This window comes from Alnus glutinosa, chromosome 12 (assembly GCF_958979055.1).
Source record: "Alnus glutinosa chromosome 12, dhAlnGlut1.1, whole genome shotgun sequence".
In the NCBI taxonomy this organism is placed as follows: Eukaryota; Viridiplantae; Streptophyta; class Magnoliopsida; order Fagales; family Betulaceae; genus Alnus; species Alnus glutinosa.
The window spans coordinates 4,097,211-4,125,001 of NC_084897.1; the positions used below are offsets into that span (position 1 = coordinate 4,097,211).

The 27,791-nt window shown below is 37.3% G+C and overlaps 1 protein-coding gene across 1 annotated transcript; it reads left to right on the plus strand.

Moving 5' to 3' along the window:
• The first annotated feature begins 1,348 nt into the window (after positions 1 to 1,348).
• Positions 1,349 to 5,612, plus strand: LOC133852209 (zinc finger CCCH domain-containing protein 32). The gene is made up of 7 exons (XM_062288911.1): positions 1,349 to 1,709; positions 1,900 to 2,042; positions 2,507 to 2,569; positions 2,743 to 2,862; positions 2,976 to 3,266; positions 3,352 to 3,663; positions 4,984 to 5,612. The coding sequence occupies exons 1-7, from the start codon at positions 1,613 to 1,615 to the stop codon at positions 5,380 to 5,382; spliced, it is 1,425 nt and encodes a 474-aa protein (XP_062144895.1). The 5' UTR covers positions 1,349 to 1,612; the 3' UTR covers positions 5,383 to 5,612.
• The last annotated feature ends 22,179 nt before the right edge of the window (positions 5,613 to 27,791 follow it).

Here is a 27,791-nt window from a genome sequence, read left to right on the forward strand (position 1 = left end):
CAATATATACCGACCCAATGACAAGGCACTTTGCCCTACCCTCCCCAAATGACTCATTTTTGCCCTCAACCACAAGACCCATTCCAAGATTGAGATTTATTATCTTCTCGAATTGCTGGACAAATAATGTAAGAGACATTCTACGAGATCTGCTTGTCTAAATAAATTTTGGATGTCTAGTCATCGGATTAGAATATTTTCAAATTATTTATTCGAATTTGAAATAATTCAAATTGGTAATTGTGAGATACTACTATGAAACCTACTTGACCAAATAAAAGTTAGGTTGTCAAACCATTTATCTGGTCAGATAGATCTCATAAGTAGTCTATCATAATTACATGTTCGAATTCTCTCAAATTCGAATAAATAATTTGACAGGATCTTAATTTCTAGCCACATACCCAAATAAGTGAATTTTATATAGAATTTCTCATTAGAGATTTGGATAGGTAATCGTAGGCCTATACAAACGTAGCGGTTATAATCGCTCTGCAACCACTAATCGCTTATAACAGTTAGCCGCATAACCGCTTTCAAAAGTAGTTATAAATAACCATTAACTGCCTAGGCGGAAGCGGTTAGTAACCGCTAACTCCCTACCCTTATATATATATATATTAAAAATTTGTTTGTATTTGGTTATTTGGATTTGTAATTTTTATTTTGGATTTGTAATGTTTTGTTTTTGGATTTGTTTGTATTTTGGTTATTTGGATTTGTAATGTTTTGGTTTTGTTTGTATTTTGGTTATTTGGATTTGTATGTTTTGGTTTTGGATTTGTTTGGATTTCTAGTGTTTTGAATTTGTATTTGTTTTGAATAGATATTTTGAATTTGTATTTAGATTTGTTAATTTTGTACCAAAAGGTCCAAAAATCATTCATTTTTTTTGTTTTTTTTTTTCAAAAAAATTTAAACTTGCCAAAAAATCGGCCCGAAGGCCAAATTAATAAGCGATTTTCAAACCGTCAGGTACAAACATAATAATCACTAACCACCCAGGCGGAGGTTGTTACAGTTAAAATTCAATAATTGCCTTGAACAATTGCGATTAGCGATTTTTGTTAATAACTGTTAACCGTAATAGCTCGTAGACCCTTAAGTAATTGTTGTCAAAAATTTTATCACCATACAAGTTGGAAACCCAAGGACATTTAAGTCATTTTGCCACGAGGACCAAGTGTCGGTTACCCGATTTCACTCAAATAGGACCAAAAACCCAGTTAAATCGCAGTTTCCCAGGGCAGGTGCTCCCTCTGGCGGGTACGAAAACAAGCACACACAAAAAGAAAATAAAAATATAAAAAAAAGACTCGGACACACGCACACGCGCGCGCACAACACACAACACACAAAACGGAAAAGCACAAAACCAGACCGTACAGTCTTAGAAAGAGCTTCCATTATTACAGTGAAACCCAAACTCCCCTTATCTCTCGCTCTGCTTCCTCGCGGCGAGTCTCGGCGGATCGAGCTCTCCGATCCTTGGAGAACATTCTAGGAGCAGTGTAGAGTTCTTGTAGAAAAGTTTCCGTTTCGTTCCTGTATAGTTTCCGTAACCTGTACAGAACCCCGAAAAACAGAAATAAAAGAAACGAAACCCGTTTCGATGGAATTGTACGGTCGCAACCCGGCGAGAAATGGCTCCCAATCGGGCCAAAACCAACAGGAGTGGGTCCCCTCCGGCGGCGAGACTGGGCTCCATGGTACCTCTTCCCATTTCGCTTTTCGCATTCGAAATTTTCGGTTTCGTTTGCGTTTAATTATTTCGTTTTTGGTATTTGAATTTGGGGGATTTTTCTAGGGTTTTTGCAATGTGGGGGGTTTGGTTAGGGTTTTGTGGTGATGGTGACACGAGTTTTTTTTTCTTCTTCTTCTTCCTGGGGTGAATTGTAGAGTCCATGTGGCAAATGGGGCTGAGGACCAGCGAATCGTACCCGGAGCGACCCGGCGTGCCCAATTGCGTGTACTACATGCGAACCGGGTTCTGTGGATATGGTAGCAGGTGCCGGTACAATCATCCTCGTGATCGCGTCGCGGTAAACTACTCTTATCGTCGTAAATTATGCGCATTTGAATTTGTTTGTTGTGTTTCTTGGTGTTGTTTGGATGTGGATTTTGGATGTTGTGTGTGTTTTATGAACTGAATTTGAATTAGTAGCTGTTATTAATGCAGTGGGTTATGTAATTTAGTTTAATTATGCGCAATTGGAGTATTTTGGCAGGGTTGTGCGCTAATTCTTTTAGGAGCTTTTGTTGGGAACTTGGTTTTTGTTTATTTGCTTAAAAAATCTGAGGATAAGGAAGGAAAATTCACTTGGGCTGGGCCTGGGCGCTATTTTTGTGTAATTGTGTCGGCAGAGTGGTGTTTTTTTGTTTTATTCAGTGCCAAACAGCTACAGTTTGTGATTCAGAGATTAATCGTTTTTGTTCCTTCGGATTTACTTGTGACCAGGATTAGAAAGCGTGGTTTCTAAATGTTAATTGTGATTATGCTGCTTAGGTTGCGGAAGCTGTAAAAGCTACAGGGGAGTACCCAGAGCGAGTTGGGGAACCTGCATGTCAGGTATACAATTGTGTAATGATTGATTGTAGCACCTTAAGTGAGCTTGTGATGGTTGATAACTTGTCAATGTGGATTCCTGGGAGATCTGCTTATAATTGTTATTATCTGGCTTGTATATTGTGAAACGATTTGTGTTCCTTTTATATTTCTTATGTATGTTTCCTGATGTGCAGTATTATTTGAAAACTGGGACGTGTAAATTTGGTGCGTCCTGCAAATTTCACCATCCAAAACACGGAGGTGGATCTTTGAGCCAAGCTCCACTAAATATTTATGGATACCCATTACGACCGGTTTGACTTCCCTTTCTTTTCATTCCCATGCATGCTTACACACAATCTAATATCAATGTGTCATGGCATCTTGAGTATATACTACAATTGAATCACAAGCGTTTGTTTCACAGGGTGAGAAAGAATGCTCCTATTATTTGAAAACGGGGCAGTGCAAATTTGGTTTAACTTGTAAATTCCATCATCCTCAAATAGCTGGTACCTCAATGCCAGCTTCTGCACCTCAGTTTTATCCGCCGGTGCAGTCCCCTTCGCATCCTACACCTGACCATTATGGCAGTGCATCCACCAGCTTGAGGGTGCCTAGGCCTCCGCTATTACCTGGTTCTTATGTGCAAGGGACTTATGGTCCTGTGCTGCTTTCCCCAGGGCTTGTTCCTATGCCGGGTTGGAGTCCTTATTCGGTATGCTACAAACTGCACTAGATGCGATTGAGATATGCCAGAATTATGCTCATTTATTTTAATGTTTTTGGCTTACTTGGTGCAGACGCCTGTAAGCCCTGTACTATCTCCTGGTGCTCAGCCTGCAGTCGGAGCAACTTCTCTGTATGGAGTAACACCACTATCATCATCATCACCTGCACTTGGGCGACCTTATCCTTCATTACCCTCTTCTGCCGACCCTTCAAGCGCTAGCCAGAACGAACAATCATTTCCTGAGAGACCTGGCGAGACTGAATGCCAGTACTATATGAGAACAGGGGTCTGTAAATTCAGATCGTCTTGTCGATATCATCATCCTCGGGACCGGGTTGTTCCCAGGACTTTCCTTAGTCCCATTGGTCTCCCCTTGCGTCCGGTATGAAATAGTTCTTGTCTTATAGACCAAGCACTTTTTCCTTTTAATTTAATTTAATTCATCTTATTATTTTGTTGAACCAAGGTTCTGTGTTAGATGTTAGGTATCATGAGTAGTAGGTGTTAGTTAGTTATTTGGTTCTTCACTTCTTTTGTTCCAACCATATTGATGCGAGTAATTAGGTTTTCTTCCTTTTTAGTGAGTTTAGTTTTGCAATCATGTATTATTGGTCATGAAAGTAGTTTTTTCTTAGAGAAGTTTTATGATTTACTTTGGTCTGCTAATGAAAATAATCCTGTCATAGAGGGTCTTTGCTACAAAGTTATTGGTGTCATGATATGAAGAACTAGGTTTTGGTGGTCTTTGTATTTGGGAACATGATTAATATAGCAGATTATACATTCTTAAGATTTTTTCTACTCTGATTTGAAAAATGAGTACTTTATTATGGGAGAATTCAAATATGAGGGAGAATATCAATATATTCAGAAAAATGTTTGACAGTCACGGTTGTATCAAAGTCCTGAATAAATGCTTTTTTGAAGCATGTGATCTTGCTGTGCAATGTGTCTTGGTTCAATTTGTACCTGGATGACCTTCATAGTATCAGTGCAATTGCTATATTGATTTCCCTGAATTAGGCTTGAGACTTTGCTTCTTTTCACCAAATATTTGGTCTATGATTCATGAAATTCTTCTCTTTTTTTGGTTCTCTTTTTTTCTTTGGGGTTATGAGATTCCTTGCTTTTCTTTTTTTTTGGTAGATCATAGTTCTTTGCATTTTGTTCTTATGATGCCTTGTGAAGTAGTAAATATCAAGTCGTGCTTTAAGTACCTTGGAACTGGACTTATCAAAAAAAGTACCTTGGAACTGGTGGGTCTTTCAACAGCCAACTCTTTATAGAAGAGTTTGGTTATCGACCTTGTCATAAGTATGCTTTGTTGCTACCATGTATCTATCCCCATTCTTCTGTTGCATAGTAAATACAAATTGAACTCTATCAAGTGCAATGTCTCTTATGTACATCACGTCTGCCTTCCTATAATGTGTTACACCTCAAATTTGCTGTCAATAGATATTTCAAATGTTGTGAGCATTATAAATGATGTTGCCTTACATTTTCTGCAACAATTTGTTTCTGCACTATTTCCCCTTTTTGATGTTGATATCTTGAACAGCTAGTGTATCACTTGCTCCCAACCATATTTTCATAATGCTGAGATGCGGAGACTTTACAAATCAATGTGGTTTTTTTTTTTTTTTTTTTTTTTTTTTTAAAGAGCCTCATTTTCAATTGTTTCATATTTTTCCAAAAACAGGGGGCACAGCCTTGTGCTTTTTACTTGCAAAATGGGCATTGCAAATTTGGGTCAACGTGTAAATTTGATCATCCGATGGGGACAATGAGATACAGTCCATCTGCATCATCACTCATTGATATGCCAGTTGCTCCATACCCAGTTGGGTCTTTCCCAGCTACCCTGGCTCCTTCATCCTCTTCTTCAGAGCTTCGGCCTGAACTGATTTCCGGGTCCCAAAGGGAATCTTATTCAACCAGAATGCCCCCTTCTGGGAATACCAGTAGTACAGTTGGTTTAATTTTTTCTCAAACTGGGTCAGCTTCACTCCCTGAAGTGCAACTTTCAAGTCAGATTTCTTCCCCTTTAAGCAGTGGCAGAAGCACAAGACAAAGTGGTGAGGTTCGTCGTTCAACCTAATGCAAAACCTAATAGCCATTCTTCATTGTCTTCTGAATATGGTTTCAGCAGTGTCATTATCCTTTCTATTTATAGATATCAGTTAATCTTTAGTAGTCAATTATATCAACCAATTTGGTTTAGCTCACACTTGGACTCATCTCCTTCTCATATCCTCTGTATAGTCATGAATATATATGTATTTATACATTTTTATGAAAGTGAGGAAGTATCTAAAGGAGTTTTACACTTGTTTGTACGTTGTGAATTCAGAAAGGTCTATGACTGGGTAGGGATTGTCTATGAACCTTGAGGCTTTCCATGCAAGCCTCATAGACACAACTCAATTATGATCCAGTTTCTCAACAATTTATTGCCCAGATTGCGGTAAATGTGAGAGTTTCTAATAAGATCTACATGTCTCAACAAGTAGGTAGGCTGCTCAAGGCCTGCTTGGACATGTGAATTTTATAGGATCTTTATGGCATTTATTGTTCGAATTATTAGCAATTCGAACAGCAAAATTACAGAAAATTGATGCAAGCAAAAAAAAAAACATGGGCCACGTGGTAACATCAAGATAGCATCCATTTATCCTTTCGGAAATATTTTTAATTCAGAAAGCTGGATGTTTCAATAATGCTTGTCCAGAATTCAAAATAGACGGCCTAATGTTTATATAAGAAAATTTTCCCTTTACCTCAATTTGTTCAAAGCTGGTTTTTGAATTTGAACTCAATTTAGAGCATTCCCAGCATTCACCCAGTGTGTTTTTTTTTTCTTCCAAATTTAGGGAACTAAATTACTTTTTGTTCCCTTAAATAACTATACTCAACAATAGCTTTTCTATATTTTTTCCTATAACATTAAAATATTATTATTATTATTATTTTGATTCATTTCATTTATCTCTCTTCTCTCTCTCAAGATGCAAAAAAAACCCAAGTCCCATTTTCTCCCTTTGAACATCATGTCAAGCAAGATGCAGTAAATCCTAATGTTTTCTTGATTCCTTTTGTTTCATTCCTTCATCCGGCATGATCGAGAGAGAGAGAGAGATGAAAAAGCGGATGAGAGCGTGAGAGAGGGATCGAGTTGAGAGAGAGAGGACAGGCAGGAAAGAGAGGGGCTCAGGGTTGTGCAAATCTAGCGCGGCCATGGTGTGGTGACCAGTGTCCATGGGGTGGGTCACGGTTGAAGAGGCAAATATGTCCACGGGGTGATTCATCTTCTTGGTTTGGCCGAGAATGGGGGCGAGATGCAGGGTTTTATTTTGTCCATAGGGGTTCATAAATTGAGAGGATATTCTGATTGGCAATTAAAGTTGCAAAATTCTTTGGTGGTTTTGGATTGATGGTTGGCTGGTAGAAAGAAATTTAAGGTGTTGATAAGGTTTGTGTTTCTTTGGTGGTTGCAGAGGATGAGTGTTGCAGGGGGGTGAGAAGAGATAGAGTATTTTTTTATGATTATGATTTATAATAAGCCTTGGGAATGTTATAATGGATGCATTGGGTTGCACTGTAGCATTTCTAAGCTTTAGGAAAAATTTAGAGAATCTAATGTGAGTGATTTTTTATGACTTTCTTAAAATTTTTCCTAAATTTAAGGAAAAGAACCCTTATGAAGTGTCTGCTGTGAATACTCTTACATCATCAGACATTGTCATCAAAAGAACTACAATCGCATAGAAATCCATGACTTCAAGAATAAATGTTAGAATTGACGATGTTAGAACAATTTGTTTGTGTTGAACACTAATCAATTTGCACCTGCAAAAGAGAAAAGAAGAAAGCAATGTAGCTTGTCGAGGGTACATGTAGTGAATAACTTTGATATTTAAGTCAGCAATTTGTTTGACGGAGAATGTGATTATTTTTAAATAAAGTAGAGTTTTGGAAAGAGGCCAAAAGTCCCTTCTAACTGGCTATGAGTTACCTTTTATAGTGACTTGCCTTCAACTACTTCCTGTCATTTCCTGCACTATCCTTCTTTCTTGGATAATTCATCCCACATCAATTTTCATTAAAACGTGTCTTTTTCCTTGAGATTTGGAGCACACGATTTGACTATAATTTATGGCCCATCTGGCAATTACATGGCCATGTAATGCGATGAGTAGATCCCCATGCTTTGTGTATTCGGTAAACTCGGGTTATATAGTGGGCGGGTTTGGTGTTTCGGTCATGTAGGCTTGCCAGCCCATAAACCCAATAGTTGAGAACTATGTAATTTAGTAAAAAGTAAAGATAAAAAAGAAAATAAAACACATAATTTTACATGGTTCAACAATGTATATGTCCATAACAGCTAATTTCAATAATAAAAAAAGGGTTACAACTTGTATATATTGTCTTCAATTAAAACTTTAATCTGGTACATTATAATTCTCACTATATTTGCCCCTCACACCTCACACTTCCAACCTATTATTTGTTTCTTGCATAACAAACAAAAATTAAGCTTCAATGGTCATGCTCAGCTTCACTCACTCTGCCCATAAGACCATTTATACTAGAGAACAATATTAATTCCTAATTCAAAATATGAGGCATCATCTCTAACAGTAAACTATGTTTTATGGGTTTTTTTTGTTTTTTTCGACCAATCTCTCGTACGTGAGATCTATTATGGGGTTTCACTTTGATGTCTAAATTAGCTTATGAAAAATAAGTATGCTTAATATATAAAATAATCAGTTTGTCGTTTATACCTGGGGTATGAGTTTATTTATAGGCAAAGAGGTTGAGTCAAACCTGAATTAGGTTTTTTATTCTCACTTAAATTAGGAGTGCCTAGAGTTTGATTTGGTTAGTCCTATTCCCATTTAACTGTGAGTTAGATTGTTGACCAAATTTTTTAAAAACTTTTTATTTGGTATGAATTGAGACTACTACTCCAATTTAACTTGGACTAGGATTATTCTGGTCATATCTCAAACAATTGTTTATTAAAACCATATTGCACAAACAACCAAAAAGATACGTTAAATAGAAAAAAAGAAAAAAAAGAAGACACGTTGAGTGTACAAGTCTTCAAGTTCCAGAAATCCTTTTATATATGGTCACATCATCGATTTTATGTCAATCAACATGGTTTTGTTCTCTCTTTTTCTTTTGGGGTACAAAGACAGAAGGAAATTGTATTGAAAATGATCATCGACAGGAATCAGATGAAGAATAAACAATAATAGCATGGAAAAACGATAAAAAAAGAAAAGAAAAAAAGCTACTCTTTCTTTCTTTCTTTTTCGTGTTGAGCAGAGACTGAAAAACGTATACAAAATCCTTAGATGCTTTAGTTTGAACATCAACAGTTTGCAAATATGTATAATTTATAAAGGACCTTTCTGGTTTCAAAATCAGAAAACAAAAGCACCTGCGTTTTTTTTAACGTTTTCTCGCTTTTACTTTTAGGTGTCATAATTCTTTTTCCTAATGTTTTCTTGCTTTTACTTTTACTTGCCATTGATGTTTGTTGTAAATGAACAAGTGATGTTTGTTGTAAATGAACAAGTATATTTCGACAACTTTCATATAAAATTTTACTCGAATTCGATTTATTTAATAAATTAGTTAACCCTGAACACAAAATTAGATTCGATTATTAAATAAGCTATCTCATATAAGCTCGATTCGTATAAGCTCGTATAAATTCATTTTTATTATTAGAACAATCAAGTCAACTTATGAGGCAAATTATGTGATTGTTTGTTCGAGAGTATATTTGTGTGTATGTATAAATATATGTGTGTTTGCGCGGATAATGAATTTATATACATACTCGAGTTTGGACACAATTATCCATTGCCGTAGTTGGATCAATTGAACTCTCTGTCAATGCAAGAAAGACGAAGAGTTTCACCCTCCTTGATTTTTATCATGGGACTTTCGGATTACTTAAAGGAAGAAGAAAGACCTGACTAGAAGAGAAGATCCTAGAAGTGAATTTCAAAAGTGAAGAAGGAAAACACAAGTCAATGTCGCCTGTCGGATTACAAGGCTCGAGGTGATGTGGACGAGACAAGTGATGAATGGAGCTGGCAGTATGTCAGCTAAGTGAATTAGTTGAGAATTGTATCTTTAGTTTTCAAAGTGTAGTTGTTTTGATTGTATAACGAGTAGTTCAATTGTAATAAGGCGTTGAGCTGTTAGAAGTTAGTTGTACAGCTAGTAGGCTGGGTTGTTAATAGTTAGTGGTTAGTTTCAGTTGGAAGCTTGTATATAACCCAGGCCCACGAGTAATTCAATATCGAATTTATTAAACGTGTAATTGTTTCCTTGGAGTTTAAGCTTTTCTCGAATAAAGCCTTGGAGATTCTGGACCTCTTGAAGTGTCCAGGCTTGTGTTTCTTGTTAATCTTTGTCTATATTCAATATTCAATATTACAAAAACAAGAAATACATTACAAGTGGTATCAGAGGTCACCGATCTTGCGCAAATGGCGGATGGCACAAGAGTGTTTCTTGTTTCCTTGGTTGGCTTCATTCGAACACAGTAGGTTGTGATCCTTAGTGATTCGGGCAGCACCCATAATTTCTTGGATCCTTTGGTGGTCAAGAAAACTTAGCTGCCAATCCTGTCATGTAACTGCATATAAGTTAAAGTAGCAAATGGGGCCACAATTCATAGTGAAAGGCAGTGTAGTGATGTATCTCTGAAAGTGCAAGGTGTTATTCTAACTATAGAATTTTATATTCTTACGTTAGGTGGTCGTGATATGGTGTTAGGAGTGCATTGGTTAAGGACGTTGGGTCCAATTATTTGGGATTTCTTGCAATTAACAGTGAAGTTAAGTTTTTTGGGGAAAACAATTATTTTGAAGGGTTTGAATAGAGTAGGATCAACTATGGAAGAGGGTTCTAATTTTTTTAAGGCTTCTCAAGTGAGTCATAAGGGGTTATTGTTGCAGGTGCTGCCCCAGGTGCAACATAATTCTCCTTATCCTATCCACGAGGCTTTGCAAGCCTTATTTGCAAAATTTGAAGTGGTCTTTGAAGAGCCAAAATGGTTACCACCTCAGCAGTCCCATGACCATCAAATCCTGCTCAAGGAGGGTAATAAGCCTATTTATGTAAGACCTTACCGCTATCCTTATTATCAAAAGACTTAGATTGAGAAAATAATGAAGGATTTGCTGCAATCAGGAGTTATAAAAGCACAGCCGGAGTCCATTTTCATCACCTATGTTATTGGTCAAAAAAGCCGACGGTAGCTGGCGTATGTGTATGGAATATAGGTCCTTAAACCAAGAAACCATCAAGGACAAGTTTTCAATACTAGTCATTGATGAGTTACTGGACGAATTGTATGGTGCTAAGGTGTTGTCAAAACTGGACTTAAGGTTTGGTTACCATCAAATTCTGGTCAAGACTGAAGATATTCCCAAAACAACGTTTCGGATTGACGAGGGTCATTATGAATTCCTTGTGATGCCGTTTGGCCTCACCAACGCTCCATCAACATTTCAAGGTTTGATGAATTCGGTTTTTAAGTCATTTTTAAGAAAATTTGTTTTAGTCTTCTTTGATGATATTTTGGTATATAACCAAGATATGGATGAGCACAAGCTGCATTTAAGGGAAGTTTTGGATACTCTCAAATAGCACCAGTTGTTTGCTAAGCATCCAAGTGCAGATTTAGAGTTGCTGAAATTGATTACTTGGGCCATTTAATCTCACAAAAGGGGGTGAAGGCTGATCCTAAGAAGATGGAATCAATGCTTAAATGGTCAATACCTTCAACCATTAAGTCATTGAGGGGGTTCCTTGGGTTGACAATGTATTATCACAAGTTCATTCGCAGTTATGGAATGATTGCAACCCCTTTGATGGAGTTACTGAAGAAGAACTCTATTCAGTGGACTGATCAAGCAACTGAGGCTTTTCATAAGCTCAAACAAGTTGTGACTAGTCCACAGGTCTTGAGGCTACGGAATTTTAATATACCATTTGTCATTGAGTGTGATGCAAGTGGTACGGGGTTAGGAGTAGTTTTGATGCAAGAGGGTTAGCAGATAGCTTTCTTTAGCCAGGCTTTAAAGGGAGGAGCTCTTTTTTATTCAACATAAGAAAATGAACTATTATCCTTGGCGTCAGCAGTGCAAAGGTGGAGGCCTTATTTTTAGAGCAAGCTTTTAAAGTGCGGATTGATCATCAGTTCATCAGTCCCTAAAGTTTCCCTTAGAGCAGAAAGTTGACACGATTTCTCAACAAAAATGGATTACAAAGCTGCTAGGATACAATTTCAGCATTGAGTATAAAAAAGAGAAAGACACTAAAGTGGCTGATGCACTTTGGAGGCGATTTGATGATTTACTTGAGGATGTTTATCTCAGTTTATCCTTAATCTCATTCCCTACTCTTACTTGGGTCGATGAGTTAAAATCCAGTTATTTGGTTAATTCTCTTACTAAGGAGCTTTTAGCTCAACTCCAATAGGACCAAGGGTTTCCAAAAGGGAACACTCTCCAGCAAAGGTTAGTCCTTTATAAAGGCCAATTATACATTGTGAAAGACTCTGATTTCAAGCTTCAAGTTTTATAGTATATTCATTCTCATCCTAGCTCAGGCCATTCGGGTTATCTTAAAACTGTCCAGAGAGCAAAGACATGGAAAAGGAATGCGGAAGGATATAAAGAAGTTGGTCCGGGAGTGCACAGTGTGTCAGGAGAATAAGAGTGAGCATATTCACCCTCCAGGCTTACTGCAACAATTGCCTATTTCATTGCAAGTTTGGACAGATATCTCAATGGATTTTATTGAGGGTCTTCCTACATCTAAAGGTTTTAATGTGATTATGGTGGTAGTTGATAGACTCACCAAATACGGTCATTTCATTGCCTTATCACATCCTTATACAACATCAATTGTAGCACATCTTTTCTTTGCTCATGTTCTTAAGTTACATGGGTTGCCTAAGTCTATTATATTAGATAGGGACCCAATTTTCACTAGTTCTTTCTGGCAAGAACTCTTTCATCTACATGGCATTAATTTAGCCTATAGTTCTGCATATCATCCTCAATAAAATGGGCAAACTGAGGCTTTGAATAAATGCCTTGAATGCCATCTTAGGTCCTATACCGGGGGGAAACCGAAGGAATGGAGTTTTTGGCTTCCTTTAGCAGAATGGTGTTATAACACCAACCTTCATGCCTCTACTAGGATGACACCTTTTGAGGGTTTATATGGGATTACCCCTCCTACTTTGATTTCTTATGTTCCAGGTCTTGCTACTAACTCTACAGTAGATATGCATTTGCTAGATAGAAATCAACTGATAAATATGTTGCGAGATAATTTACATTTGGCTCAGAATATAATGAAACATCAGGCATATAAGTTGAGAACAGAAAGGGGATTTCAGGTAGACGGCTGAGTTTACCTTCGGCTCCAGCCCTACCGTCAGAAAACAGTGGCCATAAGGAAGAACATGAACTCTCTCCATGTTTTTTTGGTCCGTTTAAAATCCTTCAGAAAATTGGATCTGTTGCCTATCAGCTGGATTTGCCTCTAGAAGCTCGAATCCACCGGGTATTTCATGTCTCCTGCTTGAAGGAAAAATTGGGTCAGCAAATCACTCCTCTGTCAACACTACCTCTAGTTGATGTTAATGGCGAGATCAAACCAGAACCAGAGAAAATTGTAGAGCGAAGAATGATCAGGAAAAATCAAAGATCCCTTATCGAAGTTTTGATCAAATAGAAAGAAGGAAAGTCGAAAGAAAACACATGGGAGAACTACTGGAAGCTCTAAGAGTTATACCCTCACCTTTTGGGCAAGGTGGAAGGAGGGGAGATTTTCATGGGACTTTCGGATGACTTAAAGGAAGAAGAAATACTAGACTAGAAGAGAAGATCCTAGAAGTGAATTTCAAAAGTAAAGAAGGAAAACACAAGTCGATGTCGCCTGTCGGATTACAAGGCTCGAGGTGATGTGGACGAGACAACTGATGGTCTGAGCTGGCAGTGTGTCAACTAAGTGAATTAGTTGGGAATTGTATCGTTAGTTTTCAAAGTAAAGTTGTTTTGATTGTATAACAAGTAGTTCAATTGTAATAAAGCATTGAGCTGTTAGAAGTTAGTTGTACGGCTAGTGGGCTGGTTTGTTAGTAGTTAGTGGTTAGTTCCAGTTGGAAGCTTGTCTATAACCCAGGCCCATGAGTGATTCAGTATCGAATTTATCAAATGTGTAATTGTTTCCTTGGAGTTTAAGCTTTTCTCGAATAAAGCCTTGGAGATTATGGATCTCTCGAAGTGTCTAGGATTGTGTTTCTTGTTAATCTTTCTCTATCTTTCTTCTATATTCAGTATTCAATATTATAAAAACAAGAAATACATTACAATTTTAGTTTCCTTTTGGGCTAGGTCTGACCCATTTGTTGTTTGTTGAAGCCCGCAACCTACCAGATCAATCACCCTTGTTTATGTTCTAAATGATTGGTTGCTTAAAAAAAATGGTAAAGTGTTTCATGGGTTTACTGACCCAATATGACCTGCATAACTAGTTTGGCCCAGTCCTGACCATGGTAATTAATGCCGGCCAGAGTCGTCGATTTCTAAGTCCCACCAATAGTAGTAGGTGTTGGCCAAAGTTACTGATGTCTAAGTTTTGGCCATAGTATTCAATGTTCCAATTCAGACCATAGTAGTCATTCGATGTCCAAGATCAACGCTTGCTAACAGACTGTTCGTCTTAAGGGGGCATAATTTTAATAATGATAAAAATCTTTTCTGATAAATGATAATTTGTTTACCCTAAATTGAGTGATTTGTTTACCCTAATTTAAGAGATTTGGTTACATTTGAAATAATTTAAATCACTTGTAAAATTCTATAAATAAAGCCTTGTACACAATCAAATAATAACAATAAAAAAAGACGTGGTTTCTAAAAGCTTTAACTAGTAAATGATAAATGATAATTTCTTGAAAAGGCTTTCTATATAGGGTTTGTTTCGAATTGTGTTTTTCATCGTTCTCTTAGAAGTGGTAGAGTTCTTAGAACTGATTTCACATCTTCTTTTTTTTGTTTTTTTTTTAATGGGTTTGTCTTCATTCTATTTATTGTGGATGATTTTTCTTTGAAAAAAATTACATTTAAGCCCCCCAAACTACCAGCCATTTTGGAAGTAACCCCCCGAACTACTAACTCTTGGATTCTGACTCCCCAAGCTACCAAAAAGTGCCAAAAAGACCAAATTTGTCGAAATATTTCCATAATACCCTAGCCACCACCCTCTATATATATTGGCACGCCCCCGTTTTGGGATATGAGGGGAACGCGAACTAATTAAATACATACGACAATAACTAAAGATTAAAAGAAACAAAGCTCACATGAAATGAGTATTTTCATAGTATCATTAACAACATCAAAATATATACTACTGGGGAATATTGTTCATTACAAATTTACAAACAAAAGTGTGGAGGTATAGACAAAAATCAACAAACAAGTTGCTAATAATCCCCCTAAACACATAGGACTGTAAGATGTACAACTACAAGCAAAATGTTGTACTACATCGAAACTAGTCGCTCTACGGTCCAAGGTAATGACAGAATCCCCATGCTGCTAACTGGTATTATGAACAAACAGCTACTCCAGCTACTCTATAATACAATAAGTCCAAGTGTCCCACTTAAGAGGCCAGATTTGGGGGTCCTTGACCACCAATAGGCCTACCGGCACTCCTCCTCTCAGCACAATAATAAAAACGGCCATCTGAAAAAATGTTAAGGGGAAATGGGTGAGTTTGATAACTCAGTAAGTAACACAACGCATCACAAGGCAATATAAATAGTTTAATTTAGAAATTTAGAATTTTCCGCGTCCACATATGGAAATATCAGCATCAATAAGAAATGTGTATATGCAATCATCATTCATAGTGTCAGTTTTGTCAACCACTGGCCCACTTCCACATTTTTACCATGAGCGGTGCACGTTGGGCTCGTCCATAGGACCGATCTCGAAGGACCCATAGGCTCATTCTATCGTCACAGGGGAGAGCTGCCGGGTTAGGAAGCTCCCTAGGTGAGAACCCCCCTGCCGATAGCTCCACACTTTTGGTGTGGTTGCCCCGCTACCCATCATCATTATCATAAGATCCGGATCACAACATTATGGTGCCGTGGGACAAAACTTTGTGTGATGCACATAAAACATATATATTTTCAACATAGTTTCATCATCTTGTTCATATAGTGTACATATTTATTTTGAGAATCATAAACTCATCATCATCCCTTCATTCATATAGTGCACGTGAAACAAATAATCATCAGCTTCATTCATCCATGTGATTCACATATTCATTATTTCATATTGATATAATAGAGCAAATAATATTTAGGTGAAGAGAGTCTTTTGAAAGTTCCCGACGTTTTTCTTTCAAAAAAAATATTTTGTTGAAAAAAATTCGTCGGGGTTTTAAAGTTGTGTTCCCTTACCTGGAGTTTCTGAGCAGACTCTTAAATATCTTTACCTATATTATACCATAAAAATTATTTTTAGAGAACATTCAAAAGATAATTAAAATTTATTCTACTAACATCAAAAGATAATTTTAAATAAAGTACTCCACATATATACAATATATCCTATATAACTATAAATCTTAAAATTTAGTAATTTCATGCATGAGCAGTACATGAACCATTTTTTTTTTATTAAACATAACAATCCAAAGGTAGTTACAGGTATAACTAGGAACAATCTAAGATATGCTATATTTTTAATTCTAAATTTAGGTATTGCCGTTTAACTACAAATATTTGAAAGAGGAAATGAACGAACTAGGCTTATTAAGGTCAGTACCTATAAACTTTCATTTATGACACAATTAAAAGTCCTCTCTCTCTCTCTCTCTCTCTCTCTCTTTTTTTTTTTTTTTTTTTTTTTTTTTTTTTTTTTTTAGCTCAAGTCAGTAGCAAAATACTAAAATTAAGTAGTCTAATAAACCCTTAAAAAACAGAATTTAAAGTAGTGGCCTCACATAATCCTATTACAGAATCACTTTAAATAATTAAAAGGGTATAACATAAGTATGAAAATAGTTATCAAAATAAATTCAGATATTAAGTCTAACAGTATCTAATCACATAAAAGTTTTACATCTCCAAATATCAGGTTCTTAGTAACTAAACTTAGAGTCCACATAAACTTTCTCTAATCTGTGTGTAATACCCCTAACTAAAAATCAAACTAATTCACAACCATTCCATTATACTTAAAAAAATAACTCATTGATTTTATCTTCCAGAACTAACAATTCAACTTAAACTAAGAAATCAACATCCCACAATTTTTTTTACTTATCAAAAGGGATAATTTTCTTCATGTTTGTGAACCCAGAAAGAAAAGACCACAGAAAATCTGTTCTCCGGTGGCTTCGCCGGCGCGGGGCCGTGGTCTGTTGGCCTGACGTTACCAACCGCCCAATCCGGTGGCTAGCCCACCGGCTGGGTCTTCCCCCAGCCCCAAACTCATGACTTCTCTCAAACATAGAAAAGCGTATAGAACAAAAGTAGAAGGAAGAAATAGAAGGACAACATGCTGAGTAAAATAAATTGATAAAAATCAAACGTGAAGTTCCGAGGAATTAAAAGCGCAAGTTTCTGCAGATATGAAAAGTGGTTTTTGTCTGATTTTTTTTTTCTTTTCTTAATAACACCTTATATATATATATAGATATATATTTACTTATTTATTTATAGAACTTAATCTCTTTTAATAATACCATAAATATATATATATATATATATATATATATATATATATATATATATATATATATATATATATATATATATATATATATATATATATATATATATTTACTTATTTATTTATAGAAACTTAATCTCTTTTAATAATACCAAAATAACAATAATATTATTCTTAAAACATTTTAATTAATAGATATTTTATGGGGTGTTATATATATATATATATAAAGTCACTATTCATGAATAGTATCATGTCGGGTGGCCGACCGAGTACTATTCACTTTTGTCTTCTTGTGTCGGCGACACTGTTTGCTTCTGGTACCTATGATGGAAAATGCACTGTATTTAATCATCATTGGCATACTCATCATCAAAAGGATCATAATGGGTAGGAGAACCCCATTCATCATCTTCAACAAAGTCACAGTCATTGTGACCCCATTCCTCACAGGTGGTGCAGTAGTCCAGATGCCACGTTCCGTCAGAACCTGAAAACTGGTTGTGATCAATCAGGTCTTTTGGATCTTTATCTGTTTTGCTCCACCATTGCCCATTGCTGTAGCGGTAATTGCTTACTTTGAGGCGTTTGGCCCAAATGCCCAGAACAGACATGTCTTCGCCAAAAATAATTATTCTATTATTCTTTGCCAAGACGGGTCTATTTCTTATCTCTTGGACCGCGTTCATCATAAATCCCTTTTTGACAATTCTCCAGAGATTCATAATGCTCAGGGGATCTTCAAACTTTAAAGGGATTCTTCCCATTCTTAATTCTGCAGCATAATCACTAACTGAAGGATTAATGAGAATACAATGCTTAGCAGGCTTAACATTCATGAAATTATTTGGATTAAATTCTAGAACTGTGCTCCAGATTCTTAAGATAATAGGACTGTTGATTTTCGTCCTTGTTCTTAGATGCTCATCCTGGATGATTTTGACAGTATTACGGACTATGTTAGGGAAGTCTCGTAATTCTTCCAGGTGCTTGACTGGGTAGTAAGACAAAAATCCTTCTTCAAAGAGCTGAGCTCCTAATTCGGGACATCCAATCTCGAAGTGATCCCAGTCACCATTCCATAGTTGCCTTGAAAGGCCATATTCTTTGTCAGGGACATAGATTAACCCTGGGAACTCACAATGAGGCTCAAAAACTCGAAGAGTCTTTATTCCAAAGACTTTCTTGTACTCAAAAATCTTTCCATTGGTAATCAGCATCATTCTTTGAATCCACCTGTCAAAGTATTCAGTATATGCTGGACTTTTGAAAATTAGGTTTTGGATCTCGCCAGGAAGGTCAAGAACCCTTTGACGGACTTTTCCCATTTCCTTAGGACTGATCCTTTGGAGCTGGTAGATCTCAGTGGGAGATCGAATCCGTTTGGAACTTATGGGTACAACAGATTGCAGCAAAATCTTGCTGTAGCTTAAAAAATACTCAGTGGCTTTCATGGATTTGTCATGAAGATTCTTATGACTTTTTAAGAAAGCTTGAGTCAGATTATCTAATAGTATTTGAATATGAGGAGGGTAATTGATGAGATCACCCTTTAAATATTTGGTTGAAGTCTGAAGGACTTCTTCCAGGACAATACTATTAGTCTTATCCAGATTGAAGAACTCAATCTGTTGAGGAACTTTCTGTTGAATCTTTGTTGGAGATTCTCCGTACTCATTCACCTTAGCTTTCCCCTTCTCCACTGGAGTCAGGCGCTTAGGATTTACCAGATTGAAAGAATCAATCTGTTGAGGTTTTCTCTGCAGACGTTCCGCTGGTCTTTCTGCATATTCAACCACCTTAGTTATTCCTTCCTCCGCTGGAGTCAGGTACTTAGGATTTTCCAGATTGAAAAACTCAATCTGTTGGGAGACTTTCTGCAGATTTTCCGCTGGTCCATCTACATAGTCTACCTTAGCTTTCCCTTTCCCTGTTAGGGTTAGGTGCTCAGGATTTTGAATTTCCGGTGGGAAATTCCACATCTTAAGTATCTTAGATTTATTTTTTCTTTCTTTTGTGGAAGAAAGAGGTTTAGGAGGGGTCATTTTATCCTGAAAAATGAAGATGTTAGAATCAATCCATAATTCAGAAATGACATTATGCTTAAAAATAATTTTTGAAAAATACTTAGATATATCTTGCAGAAGATCGAATAATGAGTTTAAGCATGTCCATAATATAGGGTATTTACTTAAAGAACTTAAAGAGTTATTACTCAGATCAAAGTGTATGACAAAAACCATTTTATGCTTACTAATGTGGGTTTGCCAAAATTCACTTTTCATATCAAACTTAGAGAAGATTACAGAACCACTTAACCTATTGATTAGGTCTCTCTTATTTGGAATTGGATACCTGATCCATTCCAGGACTTTGTTGAGGGGCTTGTAGTTGATGACCAGCCTGGGGGCTCCTCTCTCAAGTTCAGCGTTCTTTTGGACATAAAAGGCTGAACAAGACCAAGGTGACTTACTCTTACGAATTATGCCATAGTGAAGTAGGTCTTTTATTTCTCTTTGGCAGAATTCAGTAACTTCTTGACTCATTTGGATGGGTCTAGCCTTAGTGGTTATTCTTCCTTCATCAAAATCTTTGATATAAGGAAGGCTTACGGTGTGCTTCTTCCTATGCCAAAAGGCAGTAGGGACCTCAGAACAGACTTCACTTTTGACCCTATCTTCAAAGAGTTGGATTCTTTGTTGAAGGGTTGTTCCTCAATTCTTTTAACCTTAATCTCCTCCTGCAAGAACCCTATTTGCTGGTTCTTTGACTTGATTAGGTTAACAGACTTAGAAATTGAATTGCTTTTGAAAGTATTCAATTGACTTAATTCTGGTTTGGCCAGAAACTTAAACTTAACCTTTTCATCCATGGGATAGGTAATTAAACCATCCTGGTCTGTCGTAAAAGGATACAACAGAGTAATGAAAGGTAAACCTAGTATGACTTTGTCAGTCATATTCTTAACCAAGACGAATGATGTTTTGAAGCAAACATTGTCTTGACACACATGAGCTTTGCTTATCTCAAAGGTAATTTGCATCTTGCTGCCATTAGCAGAACGCAAATTCTCTTTTGACTTACTGTAATACTTCGTAGGAACAAGTCCTTCTTGTATACAGTTCAGATCTGCACCTGTATCAATTAATACAACTACAGATAACTCAAAATTATGAATCTTAATTCTAACCTTGGAATACCATTTTTTAATATGGATTCGGTTGATTAGACTTATACAACTCTCTTCAAATGGAGGAGTGTCTTCAGGCTTAGGCTCAGGTTCGGCTTCGCTATTAGAAGAACTATTAGCGGCTGACTGAAGCTTGTGCTCAATTTTCAAGAGATTAACATCCTGTTTTAACTCTTGATTTTCTTCCTTAAGTATTTTAATCTCAGACTTAATTTGATTAACTTCAAGTTGCAAATCTTTTATTGTGATTTGTTCCTTTGGTTTATCAAATCTTTTAAGCGTGTTGCTTAAACTTATATCAAGACTTTTAGACTTATTAACTTCTCTTTTTGTTAGAAGTTTTCTTAACTTTTCTAAATATTGTCTTTTTAACTCAGGATTCTCAATTTTACTTATAATATCAAGAAGCAATTCTTCTTGCTCTTCTTCTTTGGTCATAACACCAATTGTCCTGCAACAAGTGTCGTTACAACCGAAACTTATGTTTGGACCGGACTCATTTCTACTGCATGAGCGGTAGCTGTTATCACTTGAACTAGTACTTAGTTCAGACTCATAGTCACTGGGTTCAGTGTCTTTTATCTCTAACATTCTTATTAAGTTTTCCTTATCTTCGTTAGAGACTTTTAGAGACTTAATGGTTTCCTTAGCTTTGCAATCCTTTGCAAAGTGACCGGACTTACCACACTTATAACAACCATCTTTGTTGTTCTTAGATTTCTTAAATCTTTTCTTAGGTTTTCTTTTGTCCCTCTTATAGAAATCATCTGGCTCAAAGCTTCTTTTCTTGAATCTTTTAAACCGTTTCTTATGCTTTCTATGTTCCTCATGCTTACGAGACTTCTTATGTTTCTTAGATGGTGCTACCGAAGGCAGACCATATTGCTCACAGAAATTACCCATTTCATACTTAGCCTTCTTTTTATCCTTATTGGCTTGGTTCGATATTTTCATATCGATACACATCTTAAGACCTTCTTTCTGGATAGCACTTATGATATTCCCGTATGTGAGATTATCATACTCTATCACGTTGTTCTCATTGACTAAGACTTCTTTGATCTTATGGGCAAAGAGGTGAGGCAGACCGTTTATGAACTTTTCTTTCCAAAACGGTTGGTTGCTATCATCTCTTAGCATGACTCTAGAAAGGAAAACATCCTTATACCATCTAAAGTCGCTTAGGGTTGGACATCTTAGGTTACTCAGCTGGTCATGGACCCTAGACGCAAGGTGACTTGGCGTGCCAATCAAATGCTCTACAATCGTATAGAACAAAGTGTTGACAGCATCAGAATCTCCTAATCCAATTTTCTCATTGAATATGGGGATTCCTTCCTCATTGGTTTTGACAGCACTTCTAATGCTGGCTCTTGACTCATCGGTGAGATGCTTTTCCCACCAGGATTGAAGGGTTCCTGTGAAACCCTTAACCAAGAGGTCAACAACCTCTGGTTGGCTTAAATCATGGTTCATAACATAACTGCTAGAGACCATGGTCATATGGGTCAACTTATCAAGAATTTGCTGCTCTGCTAAACCATCGATGTTCCACTCGTATAGTTTATCAGCAGAAACTGCAAATTGACTTTGGAAGTTTCTTTCCTCAAATTGGATATCCAGAGGGGTAGGCTTGGGATACAAATTCTTAGTGAAACTTGTTGGTGAAAACTTAGGCTTATGGATCCTATTCAGTTCTAAGGCTGAAAGGGCTTTTTCAACTTTTCTGATGTTTTCATCAGATCCAGACTCCGAAGAGGATTCTATTTCAGATGAATTCTCAGAAGACTCAGGGATCTTAGTAACGGACAGAGTTTTGGAACTACTGGGCTGTTCTTGTTTAGGTTTAACCAAATCCTTAAGCATATCCTCTATCTTATTGATAAAGGGCTTTCCTTTAGACTAGTTCCTGATCTAAGATCTGGAAACTTGACTATTGGTTTCTCTTGCTTAAAAGGCTTAGGTTTCTCTTTTGAGAGAGGCTTATTATCGAGCTTTTCTTCAATCTTATCCAACTGGTTTCCTATGGAGTTTAGGTACTGGTTGGTATAATTGGCTTGCTCAATGACTTTCTTAACATCTGAATTCTCAGATGCAACCTTAAAGGGTGAGGCCTTAACCGTAGTGGTTCTATGTTGGAACACTATGGTTTCTTGTGGAAGGTGACTTGAAGAAACAACTGTGTTATCTTCTTTTACCCACTTTTCCTTAGAGATAGTTTGGACCTGGTTTTCTACAGGGTAAAACTCATCAACAAAATCGAAATAAGAGATATGCATCTCTATTTCACTTATGTGTTTCTTAAAGTGACTTAAGATTCCTTTCTTTTGCTCAAGATTGAATCTTTCCTTATAAACTTTTCTCCTCTCAAGATTGGCAATAGAGTGGAAATCTTTGCCTAACCAGTCAAGATCTATCTCAAAAGGTTTCCTCATGGTACATAACTGGGGGTCTACAGCTGTTTCAACTATAAAATCAGATTCCGTAGGAGAGGCATTTCCTTCCTGGGATTCTTCATCTTCTAGATGTGTGTCAGCTATATAACATGGATGACTCACTTAGGAGGTCGTCTGAACTCCCTTTAACTTAAGTTTCCTTAGTTCTTTTTCCAATTCTAGATCTCGTCGCTTTAGTTCTTCCGTGGAGGTAGAATCAACAAACGAATGCCTAGCTGGAGTCTTATCCTTAGGTTGTCTAGATGATCTAGACCTTGGCACTTCAGATCTAGTTGCACTAGATCTTGCAACTTCTTCTATGAGAAGATTTGACTTAGGGGTCGTCTGAGAACCTCGGTCGAAACTTATCTTAATAGTACCATCCAAGTACTGCTGGATATAATCTAGATCTCCTAGATTATGTCTTACGAGATCGGGCTTAAAACTCTCATTGGTCAAACTCCATTCTTTGGGTAACTCAATGTCAGTCCAATGGATAGTTCGAGGAACGTGAATATTCGCGTTACTCTGGCTACTTTGGATCAACATGGTTTGACCACTTGGGCTTCTCTTAATTGCCTGGAAGTTCATGTTAGTTCCAGTGCACTTATAGTAGATACTGTAAATCAAAGCTAGAGGCTGAACACCTTCTAGAATCTTATATCCTTGGGTTCTAATACTCAGGGTTAAAACCTTAAGGATGTGAGGATCACTTAGACTTACGGTGAAATCAGGGAAACAGTCAAAATAGACTGGTCCATCATGCATGGTTGCTTCAATGACTCCGAGGAGACTATCCTGCCAGTCAGTGAAACGGGCATCTCTCAATCCTAACATAACAGAGGCTTTAAGACCTCTTCGTGTTAGGGGCTTAATGGCGACCTGAACTAATCCTAGGTGGATAAAGTTGTGGCCTTCTCTTCTATGTCGATTAATGGCTTCTGGGTTAAAAAGCTGGCATAACTCATGTTCCTTATTTAGAGCATAGACTTGCTCTACGGTCTTGACATGCTGTTCAGTTTTGAATGATGCCACGGACCACTTCTTCCTGTAGATTTCTCTACTGGGAACCTTAGGTATATTCCAATCATTGACATCAATGAAGGAATCCTCATCGTGGTACTCAACGTGTTCTTCGTTGACTACATCTGGAATCTCAGGGATCTTAGTGGATCTAGAGCTTACTGATGAGTTAGATCTGAACAATCTATTCATCTTTGCAAGTTTAGGGTTACCTGGCTTAGAGTTCTACTGTTCCGGTCTCTCTACCGCGAGACATCTCTCTACCACACTTCATCTCTGTTCTCCAACTAGGTGTCCTAGGTCATACGCCTGTGTCCTATTCGTGTGTCCTCCCGACTTACCTGGCCCTTCCCTCGGCTCTCGACTGCGCTGACGGCACGTTGACGGCAGTGTCCTTTTCCTATTCACCCTAGAATCTTAACAGAGAGTGGTGTAACAGACAAACTTGAAACAATATAAGAACAAGCTCAATAACCAGCCACTTGGGCAGATGCTCAGATTATAACAGGACTCAACTCAACAACACTTATGGCTCTGATACCAAAAGGGGGGCGGAAGCAGGGAGTGGGGGCTTAGTAGTAAGAAGTGGTGACAGTGGTGTGGACAGAGTGATGGTTAGCATAAGAAAACATAGTAATATACATAGTAATTTCAATATCAAAATCTGAATACAAAATAAGAGAGTATTCAACAATGATCATGAAATTAAACTCAAAGTAATGCTTAGATTCAAAATAACTTGAATGTAAAAACTTACAAATAAACTCAGGCCATAATGCAACTGGCGATTACAAGCTTATACTCAGAAACACTAGAAATATATATTAACAAGTGTTTGGCTTATGAGAGGTTCAGGGTAGATTAGCTCTCTTTCTCAAAATAAGCTCTGCCTTGAACTTCAGTCTTCTGCTGCTTATAAAGGCTTTAGAAGGGCTTAGGGCTGGAATCACGGGATGCCAGCGTGCTTAGTGCTGTTAGGCGTGCTCCGAAAGCAGATTCTTTCTGCTTTTACCTTAGGTAACTCGCACCGAAAGCAGGGTAAAACTTTTGATGAATAGTGAAAAAGTCACTATTCATGAATAGTATCATGTCGGGTGGCCGACCGAGTACTGTTCACTTTTGTCTTCTTGTGTCGACGACACTTCTTAAGAGTCCAAGTCCAAATCAGTAAAATCATAGGGATCTTGGGCATCTTGGAAAGGATCAAAGTTGTAATGATGCTGGACAGAAGATTCTGCAGTAGAGGCTTCTTCGTCTTCATCATCTTCTTCAGCTTCTATAAGCTGTTGCATGAGCTTAAAAGCGTGTTTAATCTTAGAAGATTTCTTACCCTTTGTAGAGGTAGAGGAATCTGGCTTAGGAGAAGTTGGCTCAATTTGAGTCTCTGAAACATGAGTTACAGAGTCTTGAATAGTTGGAGGTCTTTCAGGGAACTCCTTCATAAGGCGGGATTGAACCAGAGAGAAATTGAACTTATCCCACCACTTAACTGAGAACTGGCGAGCAACGCAGTTCTGGGTGATGAACACATATTGCCACTTAAGAATCCACGAAACTCTGAAATGAGCAAAGAAGTGGATTGTCATAGGCAATTCTTCTTCCTGAGGAGACAACTTCTTGACGGTAGAGAAATACCGTACAGCATCTTTGACCTCTTCAGGGAGGATCTGGTGAACTGGTCCATGAACTTGCCACCATCTGTGGAACCAGACAGGGATAGGACCCTTAAAATTCCTGTCAAAGTTTATAAACCAGGAATGGGAAAAATCTTCATTTTGATACAAAAGAACTTTGTACCAAGCCTCAATGTAATCATGGTAACTGTATCCAACTTTTCTGTTGGAAAGACTTCTGGAGACAAAAGGAGGTGCTCCCCAATCCTTTTGTGCAACAAACCTCATTATGAACAGAGAATGAAAGGCAATTTGCCCAGGGATCCTCTGGCATGGAATAAGTCTTACTTGGATGGACTTAGTGACAAGGAGTATATCCCTGTAAAATTCAATGGACTTATCTGGGTGGATGGCCGGGAAATGCCAACGGGGAGGGTAATAGACTTTGGCAATTTCATTAGGAGATTTTATGTGACTAAAATCAGGCTCAACCAAGAACAGGTTGTGAGGAGGTTCTTTGATATGGTAGGGAGAAGACTTATGGTATCTTATGAAGGGCTTTTGAGGGGGAAGACCATCAAAAGGGCTTAGAGGAGGGCTTATTAAGGCAGACTGAAAAGACGGCCTTGGACTTATGGTACTACCTAAAGTAGTATAACGATTCACCATTTGGGTAGGTGAATTTCTTAGGATGAGATCTTGGGAACTTAGTTGGCTTGGGGTGACAAGGTTGAAAGGCTTAGCATTGGAACTTAAAATGGGCTTAGAGGCCGAAGCCTTTTCTTTCTTCTTATCAGCCATTTTTTCCCTGCAAAAATTCACGGGTTAAGAAATCAGGGATAGAGTTCTGACTTCCCTTAATGTACTCAATGTCAAAATCAAATATGCTTAAAATTGCTTGCCATCTAGCAAAAATCTGTTTAGATGCAATGTTTTGAACATCTTTTTCTAAAACATGTTTTGCACTCATGCAATCAACTCTTATCAAAAACTTTTGATTCAAGAGATCATCTTGAAACTTAGAAATGCATAGTACTATAGATAAAATCTCTTTCTTAATAGTACTATAATTCTTTTGGGCTGAATTCCAAACACCTGAATGGAAACGAACAATTTGTTCAGGTTGATTGGAATGAACTTGTTGCTTAAGAATACCACCGTACCCGATGTCGGAGGCATCAGTCTCAACGATTTTGAAAGACTCATTTGTAGGAATGCCAAGACAAGGCAATGTCTGGACATAAGACTTAATATCTTTGACAACTGAAGTATGTTCAGTAGTCCATGGAGGAGGATTCTTTTGAAGTCTATCAAACAATGGCTTACATTTCTTGCGGAGGTTTTGATAGAAATCAGCAACATAGTTGAGAGATCCTAGGAACCTCTGGAGTTGGGTTTTCTCAAGGATTTCATCAGGAAACTTATCAGCAAATTGGATTACTCTGCTAATTGGGCTTATTTTCGATTGATGGATATTGTATCCAAGAAATCGAATGTTGGTTTGAAACAACCTGATTTTAGTAGCAGAAACAACCAATCCATTAGATTTGATAACTTCTAGAAATGAATTCAAATGTTTCCAGTGTTCTTCAATAGACTTAGAGAAGATGAGGACATCATCAATATAAACTATGGAATACTTACTCAGGGGACCAAGAATATCATTCATGATATTCTGGAACTCACTAGGGGCATTCTTAAGACTGAAGGGCATTACGTTCCATTCGTATTGTCCAAAAGGTGTGACAAAAGCTGTTTTATACTTATCCTTCTCATGAATTTGGATCTGCCAAAATCCACTTTTCATATCAAATTTAGAGAAGATTACAGAACCACTTAACCTATTGATTAGGTCTCTCTTATTTGGAATTGGATACCTGATCCATTCCAGGACTTTGTTGAGGGGCTTGTAGTTGATGACCAACCTGGGGGCTCCTCTCTCAAGTTCAACGTTCTTTTGGACATAAAAGGCTGAACAAGACCAAGGTAACTTACTCTTACGAATTATGCCTTTGTGAAGTAGGTCTTCTATTTCTCTTCGGCAGAATTCAGTAACTTCTTGACTCATTTGGATGGGTCTAGCCTTAGTGGTGATTCTTCCTTCATCAAAATCTTTGATATAAGGAAGGCTTACAGTGTGCTTCTTTCTATGCCAAAAGGCAGTAGGGACATCAGAACAGACTTCACTTTTGATCCTATCTTCAAAGAGTTGGATTCTTTGTTGAAGGGTCTTTTGACTCAATTGTTCCTCAATTCTTTTAACCTTAATCTCCTCTTGCAAGAACCCTATCTGCTGGGTCTTTGATTTGATTAGGTTAATAGACTTAGAAATTGAATTGCTTTTGAAAGCATTCAATTGACTTAATTCTGGTTTGGCCAGAAACTTAAACTTAACCTTTTCATCCATGGGATAGGTAATTAAACCATCCTGGTCTGTCATA